Consider the following 22,603-nt stretch of genomic DNA (forward strand, 5'->3'; position numbering starts at 1 on the left):
TTTTCTCCGAAAGTTAGCTTAAGGGTGAAACCAACAGTTGATAACTAGGGCTGTTCAAAAAGTTCGAGGCTCGAAGTTCAGGCTCTTGACTCGCTCGATAAAAGCTCGAATAAAACTAGCTAAAAAAACTTGATTTGAAACAGCCTGAGCCTGAGCTAAGCTCATTTTTGTAACCGAGCCAAAATCGACCTAGGCTCGGCTCGATCATGGCTCGGCTCGTTGGCTCGATCTTGATCTCGTTTAACTTTAAATCGAGCAAGAGCCTTAGTTGAGTTGCCCCATTTAATTTCGAGCCCGAACTCGAAACTACCCTGGCTTGACTCGGACTCGACTCGTGAACAACCATACTGATAACCCACCCTCAGTCCCCCACCACCACCCACCACCACCACCACCACCACCATCACCACCACACCCCCACAAATCCGGCCAATCTTTCACACACTACGAAGTAGAAGCCAACAAAAACTCAAATAAAAGAAAACCTTAAAACTCCAGAAAAATAACACGTGTATCCTTGTCATACAAAAATCCGTCCGCTAACTGCTAAATCTTCTGCCTGTTTTGTCTTCCTTACCGGAACAACAACATAATAATAATAAGATATCGTCGGAGTTTGATATCATACCCAAATCATGGAGCTCATATCCAACGCCACCAGTTCCTACACCGACGTAGCCATCAACACTACTCACCGTCAAGTGGTTCCCATCACATTATTCGTTGCTGTATTGTGTTTATGTCTAGTCATCGGACACTTGCTTGATGAGTATCGATGGGTTAACGAGTCCATCACCGCCATCATCATCGTATGCTCTTCTCTTCATCATTAATATATCATCATATTTTTTTTTTGGGTCATGCTATAGCTACATCACCGTCATCTGATTTTCACCTCAAAAATGTCAAATTTCAAATATTGGTCATAATTGACGTTCTGGAAATATCCAGACGCAGTGGCAAAGCTTGGACGAAAATGTGGGGTGTGAGCGGACTTAGTACGTATAAAAGTTTTCATAAACGAGGGCCTGCGTTAAAAAGAGTAAATTTAGACTATATGAAAACGCATAAATTTATACTACTTAAAAAAAAGGAGGGTGGGGCCACCTTGGGCCATAGGTATACTTTGCCGTGTCCGAACGGCCGTTCTGACCATATAAACGATTGACATTTAGAAATTTTTGGTGAAATTGGTCATCCAACTTCTACTGACAACTGTTTTGAACGGTGTGGGATTAGATGACAGAGAGAGTGTGTGTATAGCTATAGCTGACCCTTTGTTAAAAAAAGTTGTTTCAATTTTCAACTTAACAGGGTTGTGTTGTCGGGACAATAATCTTATGCACAAGCAAATGGAAAAGTTCTCAGTTGTTGAGATTTGATGAAGAACTCTTTTTCATTTATCTTCTTCCACCTATAATATTTAATGCAGGGTAAGTTTAATTATTTGTTATAATCTCCTCATGGTTCTGGTTAATTTTTGTTGTTTTAATATTTAATTGTGTCTACTTTGTCACAGATTTTCGGTGAAGAAGAAACAGTTTTTCCATAACTTTTTTCCGATTATGTTGTTTGGAGTTACTGGTGTTTTCATATCGACGTCCATTGTTGCAGCCGGTAATTAAGTTACAATCTTCTTGGTGTCCATTCGTGTATTATTACATCTGATCTTGAAATGTTTTCATGAAGGTTGCTGGTGGCTGTTTCCGAAATTGGGGCTCAAGGGACTGACAATCAGCGAGTATCTTAGTACGATGATCTTTCAGTTTTGGGTTTTTTTTTTCTTTATTCATATTATGATTGTAGTTGTTTGAATAGAAGAGGCTCGCTATACAAACACCACTTCTTCCCGAAGTATCATACGATCGGTTGTATGATAGTGTTATACGGGCCGAGTGGTATCATACGAGTTACATGATGTCAAGTCTGCACACGAGAAATTGTCACATTATACGCCAATATGATTGGACGAAAACTGGTCACACGGGCCATATGATATTGTCACGCGTGCCGAATGATAGTGTCATACAAGTCATATGATCTATATATGTCAAGACTTTTTCAGGGGTCATATCTCAATCTCTGCCATTTTTTGCCAGTCAAATATATCATAGCGGCCGTATGATTTGCCCATTAAATGGCACGCATGACCATTTTCGGCTTGTCATGCGGCCATGTGAGCATAATTTTTCTCTTGTCATGCAGGTTGTATGACTCGTTAGTGGTTTCTGGATAGTGTGTGTCAATGAGTTCCTTTTGGATGTATCCGAATAGTAAAGTACTGTCATCTGCTAATTTATGCAGGTATAGGGACCATATTCTCATCTACCGATACCGTTTGTACATTACAGGTTGGTATCAACATCCATAAACAACAAGAACGATTCTTACAATGTAATTTGAGCCTTTTTTGTAACTACTGACACAAATTGATATCCAGGTTTTGCATCAAGACGAGACTCCTTTGCTCTACAGTCTAGTTTTTGGTGAAGGAGTTGTAAATGATGCAACATCAGTTGTTCTGTTTAATGCGGTTCGGAAGATCACTTCAAATGCTCTTGGCGTCAAGGCTGCTCTTCGAATCATATTGGATTTCTTGTATTTATTCTCTACAAGCACTGTTCTTGGTGTTACTGTAAGTCAAATTATGTTCCTAAATAAGTCTTTAAAGTGTAAATTAACCACCCTGGACCCGTTTTAACCCCCTTTTTGTTAAATTTCTGCAGGCTGGGCTTTTGGCATCGTATATTCTCCGAGGTTTGGGCTTTGGCAGGTTACTACTCTTTTAAGTTGAAAATGAGAATCAATTGAATGAACACATGCTTATACAGTTTGAAGATGCTGTGTTTATATGTATATAATACTGGAGTATTATTTAAATTGTGCGTATTATGAAGCTATTGTGTTTATATATGATTGGTTTAATAGGCATTCAAGTGTACGTGAAATTTCTTTGATGATTCTGATAGCGTATTTGTCCTACATGTTGGCAGAGGTAATGAGCCATTGATCAATAACTATAAGAATCTGAAGACATCAAAGTCAAGTCCTAAAGGGGTGGTTTCTTTTGTTTTGTGCAGTTATTTGAACTTAGTGGAATATTGACAGTCTTTTTTGCTGGAGTTCTAATGTCGCACTATGCATGGCATAATGTAACCGAAAGTTCTAGAATTACAACCAGGTATATATGGTTCAGATTGCATATTTCTTGTTTACCAGTTGATCAACTAAAGTTCTCGTTTGTGTACTCCATTAGTTATTTAATTATCAGTATATTTTGTAGGTCATATTGTTGTTACTTATATTGAATATTCTATCATTTCAGGCATGCTTTTGCAGCGATGTCTTTTATTGCAGAAACATTCATATTTCTTTATGTGGGAATGGATGCGCTGGACTATGAGAAGTGGAAAATGAGCATATTAAGGTATGATTGGCCTTCCAGTGAAAATAATCTAGATCAACGACCATGTGTGACGAATGATTTTTAGAATTAAAACATGCTTCTTCCTTGTATCATTATTTTTGTGTTGCAGTGTTTGGACTTCAATAGGCATATACAGCACCGTGATGATGTTGATATTGGTTGGGCGTGCTGCTTTTGTGTTTCCTCTTTCTTTTATTGCTAATTACATGCATAGAGGTGACGACCCTTCATCAAAAATCACAGGACAACATCAGGTAATTCTGTTTTCTGACCATTATTATTAGTACTACTTTTATGCACAAGAAAATGAGTTGCTCTTACCCTGAAGATTGGAAATTTGTTACTGGAAGAAAAAAATAAATACACCAATTTAAAAAACAAATTTAAATGTTACAGTTTGGAGCTTTGTAACACAATTATTGTATGGTTTAGGTAGTAGTTTGGTGGGCAGGTTTGATGAGAGGTGCTGTATCTGTAGCTTTGGCATTTAAACAGGTACCTTTTTGTTAAATTAATCCGTTAATATTGTCATTTTACTCTAGCCTTAACACGATAAGCATCATTCTTTATTATAGTTTACTCACTCTGGTGTGACGCTGGATCCTATTAACGCCACAATGATCACCACGACTACTGTGGTCGTGTTATTCAGTACAGTTGTAAGTGTTTATTTCCACTGTCACGTGTGTAAACCGATTTAGCTTGAAAATATTTTAACAGAAACTATGATTTCAGGTTTTTGGTTTTTTGACAAGGCCGCTTATTAGATATCTTCTACCTCCTAATACAAGTAACACCTGTCCATCAAGAACTAATTCCCCCAAAGAGGCTGATATGACACTTCCATTACTTTCTTTTGAAGAATCAGCTTCTGAAAATCTCTCTAGAGCAAAAGAGAACATATCCATGCTAATGGAAAGACCGGTTTACACAATCCACTCCTATTGGAGGAGATTCGATGACACCTACATGCGACCTATATTCGGTGGGGCCCGTAGCAACGATCTTTCATAGGACAAATCTCATAGGAAACAAAGTGCATGAAATAATAGACAGAAAAAGAGATCTTCCAAGAAAAGTCAAAAGGTGATAACCTATCCAAGTACACAAAAGGTGATCGGTTTACCAAAACACCCTTTGTTCAAAGGAATGCCACGTTCGCAGATTGATTGCACCGGTTGCACGAATTCTTGTTTTAAGGATGACGTTTTTCATCCATGAAAGCGTGTTTTGCATATCGTGCTTTTATTATGTTGTAGCTAGTTTTGAGAAAAATAATAATCGACTTTCAAATGCGCTTTTGGTTATATTCTTTATCGACATAAATAAATATATGACGTTCAAGCATGACATTACAACGGCTAAATGGAGCATAGAAGCTCACTTGATTAACAACGCATGATATTAAACGAGTGTGTGATCACTTGCTTACGGATGGATACAACTTAGCATTTCGGTCTAGCTTTCATACCGCATTTCTTGGGTATGGCCATGGCAGCTACAGGGTTGGCCCCAAACTTTGCCAGCTGTGGCTTGTAGCGGCAGAGGCACGGGAGGTTGACCCTGCGCATAACCTTGCAACACTGCCTGGTAGGTGCTGGTGGGCGTGCACCAGTGATAGCCGGAAGACATTCCAAAAGATCCGTCATTTCGACATTGCAAATAACGGAGCTGCTAGATGGTGCTGGTGTAATGGTGCTGCTAACTGACACAATGAGTGTTATTGTCAACACACACCTAAGGAAGACATACCCTTTGATTGCTACCATGTTTGTGTGTTAGTTATTGGTGTGTGTGCATATAGGGGAATAAGGAATTTATAGAACTATGAGTAGTGAAGTTAAGTCATGTGAGTTTGAGCATGTGAATCCAGTCCGTGGTGTATGTTTGTCTTTTGAGAGTCTGTGTGGCCACTACAGAAACTGGCCCGTGACTATAACATCAATAAAATATACATATTTCTAATCATAGTTAAAAAATTGTTAAAAATTGAGACAAAAATCAATTACAATGATTATAACTTTATTAATCATACCGATTATCACCGCGATTCTGATCCAAATCCAGACCAAAATTTGACCATGGTGATTCGGAACTTATTTTGACGACTTTGACTGATGTTGTCTTACTAGTGCCTAGAGGCTTTGATTAGACAAAATCGAGACGCTGGGGTTCGGCTAACGCCTAGGTGCCAAGTAATTAGCCGCCTAGGCAGATTTTTGCAACATTGGTTTCACCCAACTTGATTATATCAAATTCTTTCATCAGCAATTTCTTAGTAGCTACAATCTCTTGCTCATTCTTGGATGCTATTAACATATCATCCGCATATAATAACAATAACACAAACTCTCCAGTTGTGTATTCCTTGAGGTAGACACAGCTATCATTGCTACTTCTTTTAAAACAATGAGTGACCATATAATCATCAAATCTCTTGTGACATTGCCTTGGTGATTGTTCGACATCAAACAAGGATTTCTTAAGTAAACACACCCTGTCTTCTTTACTCTCAACCTCAAATCCATGTGGCTGCTTCATGTAAATGCTTTCTTCAAGGTTTAATGCAGAAAAGCTGTTTTAACATCCAATTGTTCCAGTTTCAAAATCTCTAGCAACAATTAAGGCCAACATCACTCTTTGAACCCCTTAGCCACGTACCTAACTTTGAACCTTGGTGGTTCAACACCTTAAATACATTCCTTCACAACTTGTAAATACATTTACACTGATGTGTGAAATGTATACATACTAATTCTATAAAACGAAACTATAAAAATCCTATGTGTCACGATGTGATCGCTCCCCTTTTTTTGGAGTCACCAAATTTGCTTGATTTTTAAATGGAGGCTTATCGTGCATTTTACCCGCATTCACGGGTATGAGTCTTATCAAACCCGTAATAAGGGGAATAAAAACTAGTTAATTAATAAAACACTTCACAAATTAAGTTTAAAAAAGGAAATTACCATCTAAACTTCACACAACGACAAATATACCGGCCGTGTAACAAAAATGCCAAGTAAGTCCGGATATCGAATATGTGAACATTGAGGCGGCTTTCAATACTAAACCTCTACTAAGTCACAACTAATTATAAATTGATAGATTTTATGAAACTAATTTTTAACTAATAAAATTACTAAAGTAAATAACTAAAATACTGAAACGACAAAAGAACACGTAATCAAACACAGAGCAAATTTTGGGTTTCTAAGTCAAATAAATAAAAGATCACCTAGGTACCAAATCCTTCTAGAATGAATTACTAACAAGACAACCCGGTTTGACACACTAAAACTAATATTAAATAGACTTTAGTTATGGACACTTATTTCATTAACTAATAGATAGACTCGTGAGGTTAAACCTCCTCCCATAATCTAATTAATTTTGCATTTAGTGAGCAATTAGTGAATTGATAAAATACTAACAGGACACAAACACAATAGACAGACTGAGGTTAAATCTTGATACGTGCCATTTAGTGTCACATGCATATTTTATTTTAATGTTTGCATATTTATATTTTTGCATATGTTTTTATTTGGTTTTGTTTGTTTGTGAGAATTAAAGGAAGTAGTGGGTAGTTACACCCATGAACCCATGTTCACCATGTAGAGTAGGTTATGCATGTAGGTTAGGTTTTGCTTTCTGCACACGTATTGTATCCTTTTTAAAGGGGTTTTCCTTTCATTAATGGACATGAAGAAAATTGATTCCAAACTTCTCTTTTAAATTCTCTCTAGTTTCCTTATATATTTCTTGTCTCTTTACTTGAACCGATCAAACCACAACAAATCTCCACCCAAAACCCAATTAATCGTGCATTTAGTGAGCAATCAGTGAATTGATTATGTAACATCCGCCTCTCTTTTCACCAATATTTTCTATTTTGCTCACAAAGAGCTCACGAATTTGTTTTGCGTTACCCAAGCGGGGACCTTCCAGGAGGTCACCCATCCTTCTATTACTCCTACCTTAGCACGCTTAACTGCGGAGCTCTCCACTCGTCCATTAGCATTAAGCCCAAAGCGCGTTAGTGATATAAGAGGCTGGGCAGTTACTTATGAATCAAGTATCTCTCATGTGCACGACTAATGTGGGATTCATCTAGGGTTTTACAAATTATATGTTAGAATTAATCAGTTATCAATTAACTTACAAATTATATGTAAGTGTGTAACCGAAGATGAACTAAAATAAACAAACCTATCTCGTATGTGACAATCTAGTCTTATTAAAACACACCAGTTATAGAGGTATGGTAACAAAAAGCTCCAAATACCCATGAAGAAGTATCTGCGGGTCATTCAGGACTTCCTCAGAAGTCCTCCGCGGACCATTACCATCACCCGCATGGAAAGAAAAGGACACGATCACAGAAGTTAAACTGCTATGGGGGATAAAAGATTACCCACATATGCGGAAACCTTCCAAACGCGGAATGATGAGAGGCTGGCATAATCAAAGCAGCTGTAACTAACTTCCTTCTAGAAGGATAATTCAAATATTCTTTCGTGAAGAGCACGTGATAGGGCAGCCAATCAGAAGATGATAGCTGGATAGGTTGTTATAACCATGAACATGCCCGGCTGCCATATCCTATCATATGCGGACACGTGTCCACTTTGTTATAAAGAATATCTTCTAGAATATGACAGTTGCACCAATAATATTCCATTAACCCTCGGCTATAAATACTCACTTCATCATCATGAGGTAGGATACACACTTCACATATTAAAATCAATCACTTAAGTATGTTTTCTCTACAAGAACGGTATTTATTCTCACGCCGGAGGGTGGTTATAGGAAGACTCCCACTCTTTTTATTCCCGTAGAAAGCTCATGGTGTTCTATTTATAGGTCATCGTCTTCGAAGCTGTTTAGATTCGTACTTGTGTTAACGTATTTCCTGTTACCTATCCATATTCGGTGGAATCATTGGTCTAACCTATTCGGGTAATTTGGATATGTGCTTCTTCATTTTTCTAGAACTAAAAGTTTTCTGATCGTTTGGTTAACATGAGTCAATCTCAACAATTCCCGATGGAAAACAAGGCGTTCGACCGACCCAGTTGGTCCTACTCTAGGTGATATAGGACGAGTGACAGATGAGATTCGTCGGACCCATCAAATTCCAGATCTAGAAATTCTCCTCCGACGAGATCTCATAATCAGAACCCTAGATCTGAGAATCTTCAAATTCCTGAATAATGTTTGCAGATGCAACAAGAGAAAGTCATAGCTGAGTATGAACGTATGATGCGGGAAGAAAGAGTGCGCGTGAGGACTTTAACGTATGAAGACGATCTACCCATGTCTCCTTCTCCTCCATCAACAGTTCGTCGAAGTCAGCTCCGGGATACAATCTGGATTGTTGCGTATTGTGATGAGGAAGAAGAGGATAGAGGTCGTGACAGTGGTCGTCAGGCTATGCGGCGCGTCTCCCCCAGAACCGCGTATGATCAAAGTCATGCCTCTAGAAGTAGGAGAGACCCTACATATCACCGTGGTGAAACTAGCTATTTCTATGATGATAGTGAAGTTTATGGTAGGGAATAGACTAGTCGCCCGCGTGCGGTAGTTAGGCACACTGAATATTGTAGTGACGCGGAAGAAGATTTTACAAAGGCTTATCGACCTGCAACATTTGCGGAGAAATCGAAATTCATCCCGCTGATTGCTACATCACCATTTCTAGTGAATCTAAAAATCCCTACTAATCTGGGTAAGTACAATCAAGATTAAAAACTAATTATAAACATGCATCAACAATCATTCAACAAGAAATTATATATTAAATTCACAAAAATTTTGAAATAGTCAAACTAGAGTCAGCCGAAGTTGCCAAACCTACTAAAATTCATCAATATCCAAATGATTATATAGTATGAAAACTGAATTAAAAATAAACTATAGATTTTGAAACTAGATAACTAATGTGATGATCACGTTAAACAAAAGCAAGCTCTCAATATTTTTTTCTCTATTCCATTCCCTCGTCCTTTTGTAGTCATCACCTTCATAAGTCAATTCATGTTGGACTTAATTGGATCGAGCAACACTAATAACTCACCACGACTCTTTCATTATTATTGAAAACGAAAACCACACACAAAATAATAACTCTGAAACATCTGTTTATACTAAGGGGGTGTTTGTGATTACTAATTTTACCTTCTTATGACTTATACAGTCACAAAACTAACTTTTTTCCAACATCTTATAACTTATAATCTATAAGTTATAAGCTATAAAAGGAGGTAATATAAGAATCCCAAACACACTTAAAACTCTAACTAGCTCACCAAAACTCCTATCTAAAGTCAAACTAGGAAATCAAATAAATTGATTAAATTAAACTTTATCCCTTACTTTAACAATTATCTCATAGGGTTGAGTTATTCTACAAAGGCCAATAAAATGAGAAGTGTCAGAAACCATAATTAATTGACATATGTCAAGTAGGGACCAGAAGAAAAAGGGTATAAAAGTAATAGTACACATGTTCTCTCTCCATATGCAAGTCACATGTTAATTCATCCACCATTTTTAATCTTCTATAACTTTTACATATGATATTTTTATTAAAATAAAATTGTCACACCCTCAAAATCCACTAACGGAGTTTTACTGTCAGAGTGTGTGAACTAACAGGATTAGAATCATTAGTTATATCAAACACCACAATTAAAGTTTTAAAAATAACCAAGACATCAAGTCTTAAGTAAAGTTGCGGAAGCGTAAACTGTAAAGTAAATAGTTGCGCCACAGAGGACGACTTAAAACACAGTTATCATGATAAAATATAAAGAAAGGTTAAAACAATAGAGTTCAGAGTATGCATGTCCTATACCGCTCGTCTACCTCGGCTACCTGAGATAAACATACTAAAAATGACAACACAGGGTTGGTGAGTTCACAGGTTTAAGTAAATTTAAGCGTTGCGTTTTAGCGTTACCAGATAGTGTTAAGTCAATTATATATCAATAGGTAGCTAACCTATCAAGCATGTATTACTAAGTGTTCGACACCAAAGCTGACTGTTTATACGATTGCCTTGCCACCATGTCAACCACGACCATGGTAAATGTGTTAGCCAAAATTACACCCACTCGACCTGCAGTCGAGTTTAGAGTCGGGTGGGGTTTGTCAAACCCAGTAGTACTACTCAAAGGTGACTCGCTATTATCCAATATTAACCGGTTCGATGTTCAGAAGGACTTAGTTGGTTTGTTTGCCACTTAGCCTTACAAGTGATATATATAGACTAACAAAATCTAAAGCGTTGGAGTATGTTATCTCCCCCTAATAAAAGCGTTAAAGAGTAAAAGGGGCCGTGAAAGTTATCAAAAATCCGAGAAAAGCGTGCGTCACAAAAATCCTCACTAGTGCTATAAAAACAAAAATGATATTTCTAAGTGTTTGAACTACGAGTGAGTCTCTAGACTCGACACATAAAAATTATGCATGAGATGTGTTCGTTTGTGAAACAAGTGCGACTCGACAAACACGTTGTTGATAAGTTACATGTGTGAACAAGTATAGTATTAAGTGTTACTATGGTACATTACCAATAAATTATCCCCCACAAGGGCAAATATGTCAAACACATAGCAATCATCGAACAATTAATCACTTTTCATGATAACCCAAGGAATACAACAGCTAAGTTACCGAGACATATTTTAACACGTCAAGATTTCTCTATTTCATAAATCATATCATGTAAATAAAATCACCAAAAATCATCACAGAAGCACACGTGAGTTAGGTTTCTAAATATATTTTTATTATATTTTTACTACATACGGTTTTCTCATAATTATCAAAACAACACACTAAGTACACATCAGTCATTATTATGCTCAACAAAACGTTATTTACTATTCCCGTTACATGGTTAATCCAATTAATGCAAGACCAATGGGGTCAGATTCCTCACTAAAATTAATAACTTCCAGAAGTGAAATCAACTCAATTGGTCTTGTCGTTTGTGAGATATACTAATTACAAAACACCTACAAGCAGGCTTCCCGAAACAGACTCGCACAACAGATTTGTAAATTAATAAAAAATAACTTTCACACGTCCAAAAATTACAAACTCAGACTCTTTAGAAACTTGACTCGACCTAATATATCATTGAATCAATAATCACTTCCAAAAAACATCATTAACATCAAGTTACAGTCATTTTAACATGCAATTATGAATTTGTCCATCATCAATTTTCATCAAAAACTCAACAAACTATTAACCTATGAACTAACAATCATGCATACAACCCTAACAAATCAATAATCAACAAATTTAACATCTAGGGTTTGTGATTAATGTGTTCAATGATGCCAAAAAATGATAGAATAGGTTAGATATAGTGTTTAGTTTACCTAGTCAACACCTTAAGCCTTCAACAAGTTGCAAGGATGATTGTATGTGTGTGTTGTGTGTTTCGGCCGATCCAAGGGGGGGGGGGCTGCCGATTTCACACGAGAGGGAGAAGAGGGTTAGGGTTTATGGTTAAGGTTGTTTATATATTAATTAAATAAATTACAAGTCATAACTAGCACCCTCAACTTCTATTTTGTATAATTCTATCATAAAACATCAATCACCTCCATAATATGATGACATGTATACAAGCACACATTTATACATATAAACGTAACACATAATTATATCAAGTACATGTTTATAATATTTATTGTTTGTTCACAAACGGTTTGAATCGAATCGTGTGTGTTTCGGTGAAACTCCGAAAGACTACTTGTGTAATGATTGTCATGCGTCATTTAACACTAATTAAATGCAATTTGAAATGCGTTAACTAGAATAACATAGTTCGTGTGATCTTGTGTTTGAATTAATGGAGTTCGGATTAGCGGAGTTAACTTGAAATTGACGAGTGTCACATCATTCCCATGTTGAAAGAATTTTCGTCTCGAAAATTTGTGTCACGTCGCGATGGCTTCCTGAAAAAGGAAAAAATTTTCAGTTTGTATCACCCCCCTGTAGAAAGAAATTTCATCCCGAAATTTAATTCATACCTCCGGTGTTGTCTGACGGTTTGTCGGTTTTCGTGGTTTTCTATGCTTGGTCAACCCTTCGAAAAGGTGACGATACTTTTTCGTCATTTGATCCTCGCGCTCCCATGTGAACTCTGGTCTACGTCTCGAGTTCCAACGAACTTTAATGATGGGAATCTTAGATGTTTGAGTGTTTTGGTTTCCCAATATAAAATTTTGACTGGTTCCTCGATGAAGCGTAACTGTTCATCAACTTGTAACTCGCCCAAGGGGATTGCTAGTGTTTCATCAGAAAGGCATTTCTTCAAGTTGGATACATGAAAGACATTATGTACGCCACTAAGTTCTGTTGGTAAATCCAATCAGTACGCTACCGAGCCGATACGTTCAGTTATTCGAAATGGACCAACGTATCGTGGATTTAGTTTGTTTCGTTTCCCAAAACGAACTACACCTTTCCAAGGTGAGACTTTTTGTAAAACCTTGTCATCTACTTGGAATTTGTAACATCGTGAAAATTTCGAGTTCAAAATGTCAACACTCTAGGGACCAAATATGTCAAAATTCCAAACCTTGGGGCTTAAAATAAAAATTTTTATTTTCTGTTCCATCGCGATACGCGACGGGACAAAGGACAAGCTCATCGCGTATCGTGAAGAGCTTAGTCAATCCTTCTAGAAGAAGGTCAACGGCGATACACGATCGTCGTGGAACCTACGTCATCGCGTATCGCGATGACGTGGCCTGACACCTCTGGCACAAGTTCTGCCACCTGTCCACATGTGGCACAACGTCTACCACGTGTCCCGACACGTGGCACCTCGTCCGTCACGTGGCACACCGTCTGCCACCTGGCGACTGGTGGCAGACCTATATGGTGACTGGCCTGGCCTATGTCGCGATACGCGACGGGTGACCTGGAGGCCATCGTGTATCGCGACGGGCTTCCAGATTTGCCTATAAATAGAAGGCCACGGGTTCTTCACAACTCACACCTTAAATCAGTTTATAACTCTCTCTCTAACATCTCTCTAAGTTCCAACAATCATATCATCGATCCACCTCGAAAAGTGTGCCCCGATACCTCAAAAAGCGTGTCCTGATTCCTTAATTTCCGTGTTCATTTCCTCAAAGTTCGTGCCACCTTCCACCGACGTACCCACCAAGAAGAAGTTTGTTATTTTCCGACACCATGGTGATTAGTCTCGAAAGGCGTGCCGACGAGTGGTGAAGTTTTGGTGTTCATCGTTTGGCGTGCTAAAAGAAAGGTGACGAGAAGAGAAGATTGATCGAGGAGAAAAAGAAGGTAAAGCGATGTTGGAGTGTTTCTCAAGTAATTAAGGTTTCCTTAAGCTAACAAAGGTAGGCGTAACGCCAATGAAAATAATAATAAAATATTATAAAAGGCTTAAACCTTAAAATCGACGTTATTCTCGATACCTCGATAAAAGAAAAGAAAACATAACAAAGAAAGAATAAAAGATAGAATTATGAATATTGATAAATATATATATATGTGTGTAAGTATATATATTCTTTGTTATGAAAATATTATTTAAGTAATAATAACTATTCTTAAATAATAAAGAAAAGAAAAGAATACGTTTCTTAGAGAATAAGAAAGGTAGGGTTTTATAAATAAACTAAAGGTTTATAATATTACTTTTTAACTAAAGATTTTAAAGTAAAATATATTTTTGAACTAAAGGTTCATTGAGGTAAAGATTATAAAATAAAACTAAAGGTCTTAAGCCGGATTGTATATCCGACTAACCAATGGTTATACTCGTACTATTGGTGCGAGATAGCAAGGGTAAGACCCTCAGACGGTGTTTGAAGCCGATCCCAAATTGAAAAGGTGAATACGCCCCCAAACTTTACAAACTGTTTTACAAACAAGTAAACGTGTTATATGAAAATGATTTACAAGGGACTATGTGTTTCAAAAACCGTTATAAATAAGAGTATAAGCCTAGCCCTCAGGCTGTAGTATACGTTTTTCTGGATCCTTACATATGTGGTAGTACGCGGTGGGCACACCGCACCACACCTGGTCATAGGACGCTTTCCTGCGGGGAGCACGGCCATGTGTATACATACAGGTACTTAACTAAGTCGAACGCTGCTGTGTTTGCTGAGGTATTTAGTGTAGAGACTCGAATTTATAATCGTGTTGTTTTAGCTTTGTTATTCCTAAGCTACGATGGGCCAAGGCAGGCGTAGTCTCTAGGGCTAATAAAGTAAAAGAAAATATTTTTAGCGTCAACATATTCACCAGCATTCATTGCTGATGTATTTTATTTACATTTTGCAGGTGATCTAAGTTAGCGCTTGATGAACGAAGAAGCTCAAGATATCCGATGGCTCGGATCTTTTTGTTTAAACTTATAAATATTAAAATGGTGGTTTATAAATAACAAGTAATGCTTTTGTTATAACTTAAATGGGTATTTTATAATCCCGTCTTTTGTTAAGTAAATATTATAAATTAAATGCACAAGTTTTAAAAGACTTCCGCTTAAACATGCAACTCTGATTTATTTACAATTGTGGTACCAACTGTTGGTCATACTCCTAGGCCTTACAAGATAATACCTAAGCTTCGATCCAAGTATAGTAATTACTTGTTTTATTTGAAATAGGGATAAGATAGGCTGGTAAACCTTTTCTTTCCCTCCTCACTCTAAACCACCCAAAAATGTTAGATTTCGTTCAAGAACATGATGGAGAACTATGTGCGCAAGGCTAAGGAGGCTGGAATTGCCAAACCAATACTCAAGGATAATGTGAGTGAAGATTATTATGAAGCATTCTTCGATAAAGACGTGGAGCATGACCTAACCAAACCATTTCTATATCCCGGCACTGAACAAAATCCAATCAATCTACCCGATGATACACCATGGCAAGGATATCAAGCACCAAGGAACTCAAGCTACCACCGGCCAAAACACCCATGTACCACCAATCGGGAGTCCCAACATATCAACCATCGAAGGTTCCGCCATACTACCCAACCGGTGTCTCCACATACCTACCACCAAGCCCTCACCCATCATACGCTTTCCTCTCCAATCGACCCATCAAGGAGGAACCAAGATCTCCCTTATCTGACTGGATGCAATGCCACTCCGACCAATGAAGATGGCATACTGGAAGCTCTGCCTTCAATTCTGTTGACTCTCACCCCAACAATGACGAAGGACCATCTCGCAAACCCAAGATGAGAGTAATGATGCCATATGAATGTTTCCGAATGCCCCCGATTGTGAAAGAAACTACTCAACTGATGGAGGAAGAGGAACCGAAGGAAGATGAGGACCCTGAAGAAGAAGAAGAAGAGGATCCTGAAGAAGAATCTGAGGAAGAACCGGAAGAAGAATACCCAGATAATCCCAATAAAGTGTCAACACCAATGGAGGAATCACTCTCTTCCCAAAACCCGAGTTATGGTTCTGTCGATCCTTATGTGCAATACCTCGAGAAACTCAAGAACCAAGCTTCATCAAGTTTTCCACCTTTTCAAGGCACGATCCCAACGGAGGAAGAGCAAGCCAATGAAATTCAAGCACAAAACGAGGCTGCTAAAGCTTTCTTCCATTACTCATCCGATGTGACCGCATCTACGTATCCAAAAACAAAGAATCATTATGACATGGTGATGATGGGTTACCGCGACCCACCTCCAAGATATGGATACCCCAACGAAATCCCGCAGTCACAGGAAGAACACTTGGACTGAGCCTTGCATGAGTCGGACGATTTGAGGAAAAAGATAGTCGTTAATGGGAAGAAAAAGAAGAAGATAGAAGAGACGCTTCTTTGGAAATGCAACAAGTTAACCAAGGTGGTGAGAAAATTTATGAAGGATTGAAGCAATGGTAACAAAAAGGTGTTTTCAAGAGTTGAAGATAATATGTTAAGTTAGCTTTTGATGCTATGTGTAATAAAAAATTTGTAATAAGAAATAAGGATAGGTGAATATATATATCGAATGAACGATATATAAGTATGTTGTAAAAATAATATATATCATTTTATGATATATATATATATATGTGTAATAAATAAAAATGTATGTTTAAAGAAAGAAATTGTTAAAATTTCAGATAAAAAGTTGATAAAGAAAAGATAAAATGTCTCAACAAAGCAACAAATTGGAGGCTTCTAGAAAAGAAGCCGAAGTAAAAAAAGAAAAGGGGAAAGACCCCGAAAACAAACAAGATGAACCAATCCCTGATAAGTATATGAGTCAAATATAAAGAATGATTAAAGAAGCGGTTAGGGAAGAATCTATGGCTAGATCTCAACCGAAACATTCCAAACATTCTCAATCTGTTAATCTTTCCCATAAATCCGTTAAATCTCGACCTAAACCATCTCATGTGGAAGAAAGTGTTCATGAGTCAAATGCTGATAATGGGGTTAGGCAAGAATTCAAGAAGTTGAAAATAAGTGGTTGTTCGTTTAAAGATTTCAAGTATTTTGGACCCAAAGAGTTTCATGGTGAAAATGGAGCTATTTAAACCGTGAGGTGGCTAGAAGAGATGGAGTCAATATTTATTATAAGCAAATATTCTGATCAAGAGAAGATTCAATACTCAGCCCAGATGTTCAAAGGTGAAGTGTTTGAATGGTGGAACACGATGATCATTAGCAAAGGACGACAAACATTGTATAATCTTTCATGGGACGAATTCAAGGAAATGCTAATGGCGAAATTCTGTCCAATGCACGAGACGGATCAAATTCAAACCAAATTTCTGAATCATAAAGTTATTGGAACAAATCTTCGCGAGTACAATACCAAATTCCATGAATATTGTCGTTTAGTTCCCCAGCTGGTTAACCCTGAGTCCAGCAAAGTCACGCGTTATATATAGGGATTGCCGCGGGAAATCTGCGATATGGTGAGGTCACACTTGCCACAAACCTCCGACTCCGCGATGGAATTGGCTGGTTATCTGATGGGCAGAATGACCGGAACAAGGAGGAAGATAAAAAGGTCGTGTCACCTAACGACCAAAGAAGGACTGGAGGAAGTGCCCGATTCAAGGGCAAAGGGGTAAACCAACATAAAACTCGATTCAATTCTAATGCCATGCCGTGCAAAACATGTAAAAGATATCACAAGGGTCGATGTAACTTCGCTCCGCCTACAAAGGTCTACGAATCATGAAACTGACCTGGCCATGAAACGGCCGACTGTTGGAAGAAAAGGATGACCTGTTATAACTGCAAAGAGATGGGGCATCTAAGTTTTGAGTGCCTGAAGAACAGACCCACGATTGGTGGTGCGGGTGGAAGTGGTCAAAACAAGAAAGGAAACGCAAGAGTCTTCGTACTCGACACAAAACAAGCTGCTGATATGCCGGAAACCATCACCGGTACGTTTCTAGTCAACGACACCTATGCTAAAGTTTTGTTTGATTCGAGTGCCAATTTAAATTTTATAGATTATAACTTTTGTAGTCTATTAAACGAACCTTTAACAAAAATTAAATAAAACTCTAAGCGTCGAGACTGCTAGCGGCGAATAAGTTAAAATCTTCGAAGCCCTTGAAAACGGAAAAATTCTCTTAGCTGGTTATATTCTGCCTATTCGTTTGTTGCCTGTGACTCTTGCTGGTTTTGACATTGTACTTGGTATGGATTGGTTATCCGATAACCATGCTCGTATCATTTGCAGTAGCAAAACCGTCGAACTTCAAGCCCCTGATAAACGAACTATTCGAATTGAAGGGGACAAAGACGCTGGCCAAGTTAGCATAATTTTCATGATTAGGGCTAACAAATGTTTAAATCAAGGATGCTTAGCATTCATGGCCTACGTCACTGAAGAATCCAAACAAAAGGAGAAAAAGGACGTACCTGTAGTCTCCGACTTTTCTGATGTCTTCCATGATGAACTTCCTGGAATCCCTCCCGATCGTGACGTAGAGTTTAAGATCGATTTTATTCCTAGTACTGCTCCGATCGCAAAGGCACCATATCATCCCACTCCAACCGAAGTGAAAGAACTGAAGAAACAACTCGACGAGCTTCTTGAGAAAGGACTCATTTGACCGAGTTCGTCCCCATGGGGAGCGCCAATCTTATTCGTCAAGAAGGAGGATGGATCTATGCGTACGTGTATCGATTATCGTGCGCTAAACAAAGTCACAATCAAAAACCGCTATCCACTTCCTCGAATCGATGATCTTTTTGACCAACTTCAAGGTGCTAGTTTCTTTTCCAAAATCGACCTTCGTTCTGGTTATCACCAACTCAAAGTTCAATCCGAAGATATTCCGTAAACCGCTTTCCGAAAAAGATACGACCATTATGAGTTCACCGTTATGTCATTCGGACTTGCTAATGCGCCAGCTGCGTTCATGGACATGATGAATCAAATCTGCAAGCCTTAGATAAATTTTGTTATCGTATTATTCGACGACATACTTATTTATTCTAAGTCTAAGGATGATCATGAAGTCCACCTTCGAACCTTACTTGAATTACTAAGAACCGAGAAATTGTATGCCAAGTTCTCAAAATGCGAGTTCTGGTTGCACGAAGTGCAATTTCTTGGACATGTCATCAATATGAATGGTATTCAAGTCGATCCCGCTAAAATCGAAGCCATCTCGAAGTGGGAAATTCCAAAGTCGCCAACCGACATTCGAAATTTCTTGGGTTTGGCCGGCTATTATCGAAGGTTCATTGAAAATTTCTCTCGTATAGCCGTTCCTCTAACTTCTTTAACTTTCAAAAACATCAAGTACGAATGGGGAACAAAACAACAAGAGGCATTCGATATACTCAAACAAAACTCACCCTAGCACCTATACTGGCCTTGCCAGAAGGTACTGAGGATTTTGTTGTCTTTAGTGACACGTCTCATTCCGGCTTGGGATGTGTACTAATGCAACGCAATAAAGTAATCGCTTACGCCTCTCGTCAACTCAAGGTGCACGAATAGAACTACACAACTCATGGTCTAGAGTTAGGCACCATAATCTTTGCACTTAAGATATGGAGGAACTATCTCTATGGAGTTAGATTTATTGTGTATACCGATCATATAAGCTTAAAGCATATTTTCGATCAAAAGGAGCTTAACATGCGCCAACGACGCTGGATGGAAACTCTAAACGAATACGACTGGGAAATTGTCTATCATGAAGGTAAGGCCAACGTTGTGGCTGACGCCTTGAGTCGTAAAGAACATGAAAAGCCAAAAAGAGTCCGAGCGTTAAGGCTAGAACTTCAAGTCGATCTCCTTGAACAAATCAGATCCGCTCAAATTCAAGCGATTAATGAAAACCAAATCCCTGATGAGAAACGAAATGACACCATTGACTTGCTAGTTAAGGGTGACGATGGTATCCTTAGACTCGGTAATAGGATTTGGGTACCAATCATTGGAGACTTGCAGGAGAAAATCATGAACGAAGCTCATAAGTCTAAGTACATGATGCACCCCTGTAGTGACAAAATGTACCAAAATCTTAGATCAAACTACTGGTGGAATGGGATGAAAAAGGACATCGCTTCGCATTTGGCGAAATGTCTAACATGTTTGAAGGTCAAGGCTGAACACCAAAAGCCTTCGGGATTGCTCCAGCAACCTGAACTTCCCGTATGGAAGTGGGAGTTAATCACTATGGATTTCATTACTAAACTCCCAAAAACGACTCGACAACATAATGCTATATGGATTATTGTGGATTGATTAACAAAATCCGCACATTTCATACCCATCAATGAATCGTACTCAATGGATAGATTAGCGCGTATTTATGTAAACAATATCGTTGCTTTGCATGGAGTACCGCAATCTATAATCTCTGATTGAGACAGTCGTTTTACGTCTCACTTCTGTAAAAAGCTTCCAACAAGCCTTAGGCACAAAGCTAAATCTTAGCACCGCCTATCATCCACAAACTGATGGGCAAAGCGAAAGGATAATTCAAACGTTGGAAGATATGCTCCGCGCTTGTGTGATTGACTTAGGTGGAAGTTGGGATGACCACTTACCTCTAATGGAATTTTCGTACAACAATAGCTATCACACAAGTATTCAAGCCGCACCATTTGAGGCGTTATATGGTGGTAAATGTAGAACGCCTGTGTGTTGTTCTGAAACCGGAGACAATCAATTATCTGGACCCGAGATAGTCCAAGAAACCACCGACAAGATTCTTCAAATACGAGAACGACTTAAGACGGCACGTGATCGTCAAAAGAGTTACGTCGATGTCTGTCGTTAGCCGTTGGAATTCAATGTTGGTGACAAAGTTCTTTTAAAGGTCTCGCCCTGTAGAGGCGTCATTCGCTTCGGAAAGAAAGGAAAAATAAGTCCTCGATTCGTTGGACCCTTCGAGGTACTCGAACGAATTGGTACCATCGCATATCGTTTGCGACTGCCCGAGGAAATGCAAGGGATACACGACGTATTCCATATCTCAAATCTGCGAAAGTGTTTAGCCGATGAATCTCTATCGATGCCACTGAAAGATGTTGTAATTAATGAAAACTTAAAATTTGTTGAAAAACCAATTCAAATAGAAGATTCTAAAACAAAGAAATTGAAAAGACGAACATTGAAAATTTTAAAGTAAAATGGGACTCACGAAGAGGACCCGAGTATACATGGGAACTCGAATCTGAAATAAGAAGGAAATACCCCCATCTACTCTAAAGAATGCAATCTCGAGGACGAGATTTATTTCAAGGTGGGGAGGAAGTAACATCGTGAAAATTTCGAGTTCAAAATGTCAACTTTCCAAAGTCTAGGGACCAAAAACGTCAAAATTCCAAACCTTGGGGCTTAAAATTTAAATTCTGATTTTCTGTCCTTTCGCGATACGCGACGGGACAAAGGACAAGCTTATCGCGTATCGTGAAGAGCTTAGTCAAACCTTCAAGAATAAGGTCAACGGCGATACGTTATCGTCGTGGAACCTACGTCATCGAGTATCACGATGACGTGGCCTGACACCTCTGGCACAAGTTCTGCCACATGTCCACACGTGGCACACCGTCTGCCACATGGCGACACGTGGCAGACCTATATGGTGACTGGCTTGGCCTACGTCGCGATACGCGACGGGTGACCTGGAGGCCATCGCGTATCTCGACGGGCTTCCAGATTTGCCTATAAATAGAAGGCCACAGGTTCTTCACACCTCAAATCAGTTTATAACTCTCTCTCTAACATCTCTCTAAGTTCCAATAATCATATCATCAATCTACCTCGAAAAGTGTGCCCCGATACCTTGAAAAGTGTGTCCAGATTCCTCAATTTCCGTGTTCGTCTCCTCGAAGTTCGTGCCACCTTCCACCGACGTACCCACCAAGAAGAAGTTTGTTATTTTTAGACTCCATGGTGATTAGTCTCGAAAGGCGTTCCGACGAGTGGTGAAGTTTTAGTGTTCATCGTTGGCGTGCTAAAAGAAAGGTGACGAGAAGAGAAGATTGATTGAGGAGAAAAAGAAGGTGAAGCGGCGTTGGAGTGTTGCTCAAGTAATTAGGGTTTCCTTAAGCCAACAAAGGTAGGCGTAACGCCAATGAAAATAATAATAAATTATTATAAAAGGCTTAAACCTTAAAGTCGAGGTTATACTCGATACCTCGATAAAAGAAAAGAAAACATAACAAAGAAAGAATAAAAGATAGAATTATGAATATCAATAAATATATATGTGTGTGTAAGTATATATATTCTTAGTTATGAAAATATTATTTAAGTAATAATAATTATTCTTAAACAATAAAGAAAAGAATACGTTCCTTAGAGAAAAAGAAACGTAAGGTTTTATAAATAAACTAAAGGTTTATAATATTACTTTTTAACCAAAGGTTTTAAAGTAAAAGTGATTTTTGAACTAAAGGTTCATCGAGGTAAAGATTATGATAAATAAACTAAAGGTTTATAATACAATATAATAATAACAATAATGAAAAAAAAAAAAGAATTCGGCAACAAGCAAGCCGTCCCCTTACTTACGGTTTTCCGGCGACAAGCTCCGGCGGCCGGAATCAAGGCCGGAGTAAACCAAACACCACATAAACAGCCGGGGTTGGTCCGTTAATTGATACTAAACGATTTCGTCGTTACTCTTAAGCAATAATACGTGAGTTAATTCGTCATTTAGTT

The 22,603-nt window shown here is 38.3% G+C and overlaps 1 protein-coding gene across 1 annotated transcript; it reads left to right on the plus strand.

The window, feature by feature from the left end:
* The first annotated feature begins 424 nt into the window (after window positions 1-424).
* On the plus strand, window positions 425-4,665 carry LOC143633698 (sodium/hydrogen exchanger 4-like). Its single transcript, XM_077101949.1, has 14 exons — window positions 425-809; window positions 1,315-1,433; window positions 1,520-1,617; window positions 1,690-1,749; window positions 2,305-2,351; window positions 2,441-2,635; window positions 2,727-2,773; window positions 2,929-2,995; window positions 3,081-3,181; window positions 3,326-3,427; window positions 3,537-3,681; window positions 3,860-3,922; window positions 4,003-4,086; window positions 4,163-4,665. The coding sequence occupies exons 1-14, from the start codon at window positions 636-638 to the stop codon at window positions 4,439-4,441; spliced, it is 1,581 nt and encodes a 526-aa protein (XP_076958064.1). The 5' UTR covers window positions 425-635; the 3' UTR covers window positions 4,442-4,665.
* The last annotated feature ends 17,938 nt before the right edge of the window (window positions 4,666-22,603 follow it).

This window comes from Bidens hawaiensis, unplaced genomic scaffold (assembly GCF_021521415.1).
Source record: "Bidens hawaiensis isolate Kalapana, Puna unplaced genomic scaffold, B.hawaiensis_p1.1 tig00006862_1, whole genome shotgun sequence".
Classification (NCBI taxonomy): domain Eukaryota; kingdom Viridiplantae; phylum Streptophyta; class Magnoliopsida; order Asterales; family Asteraceae; genus Bidens; species Bidens hawaiensis.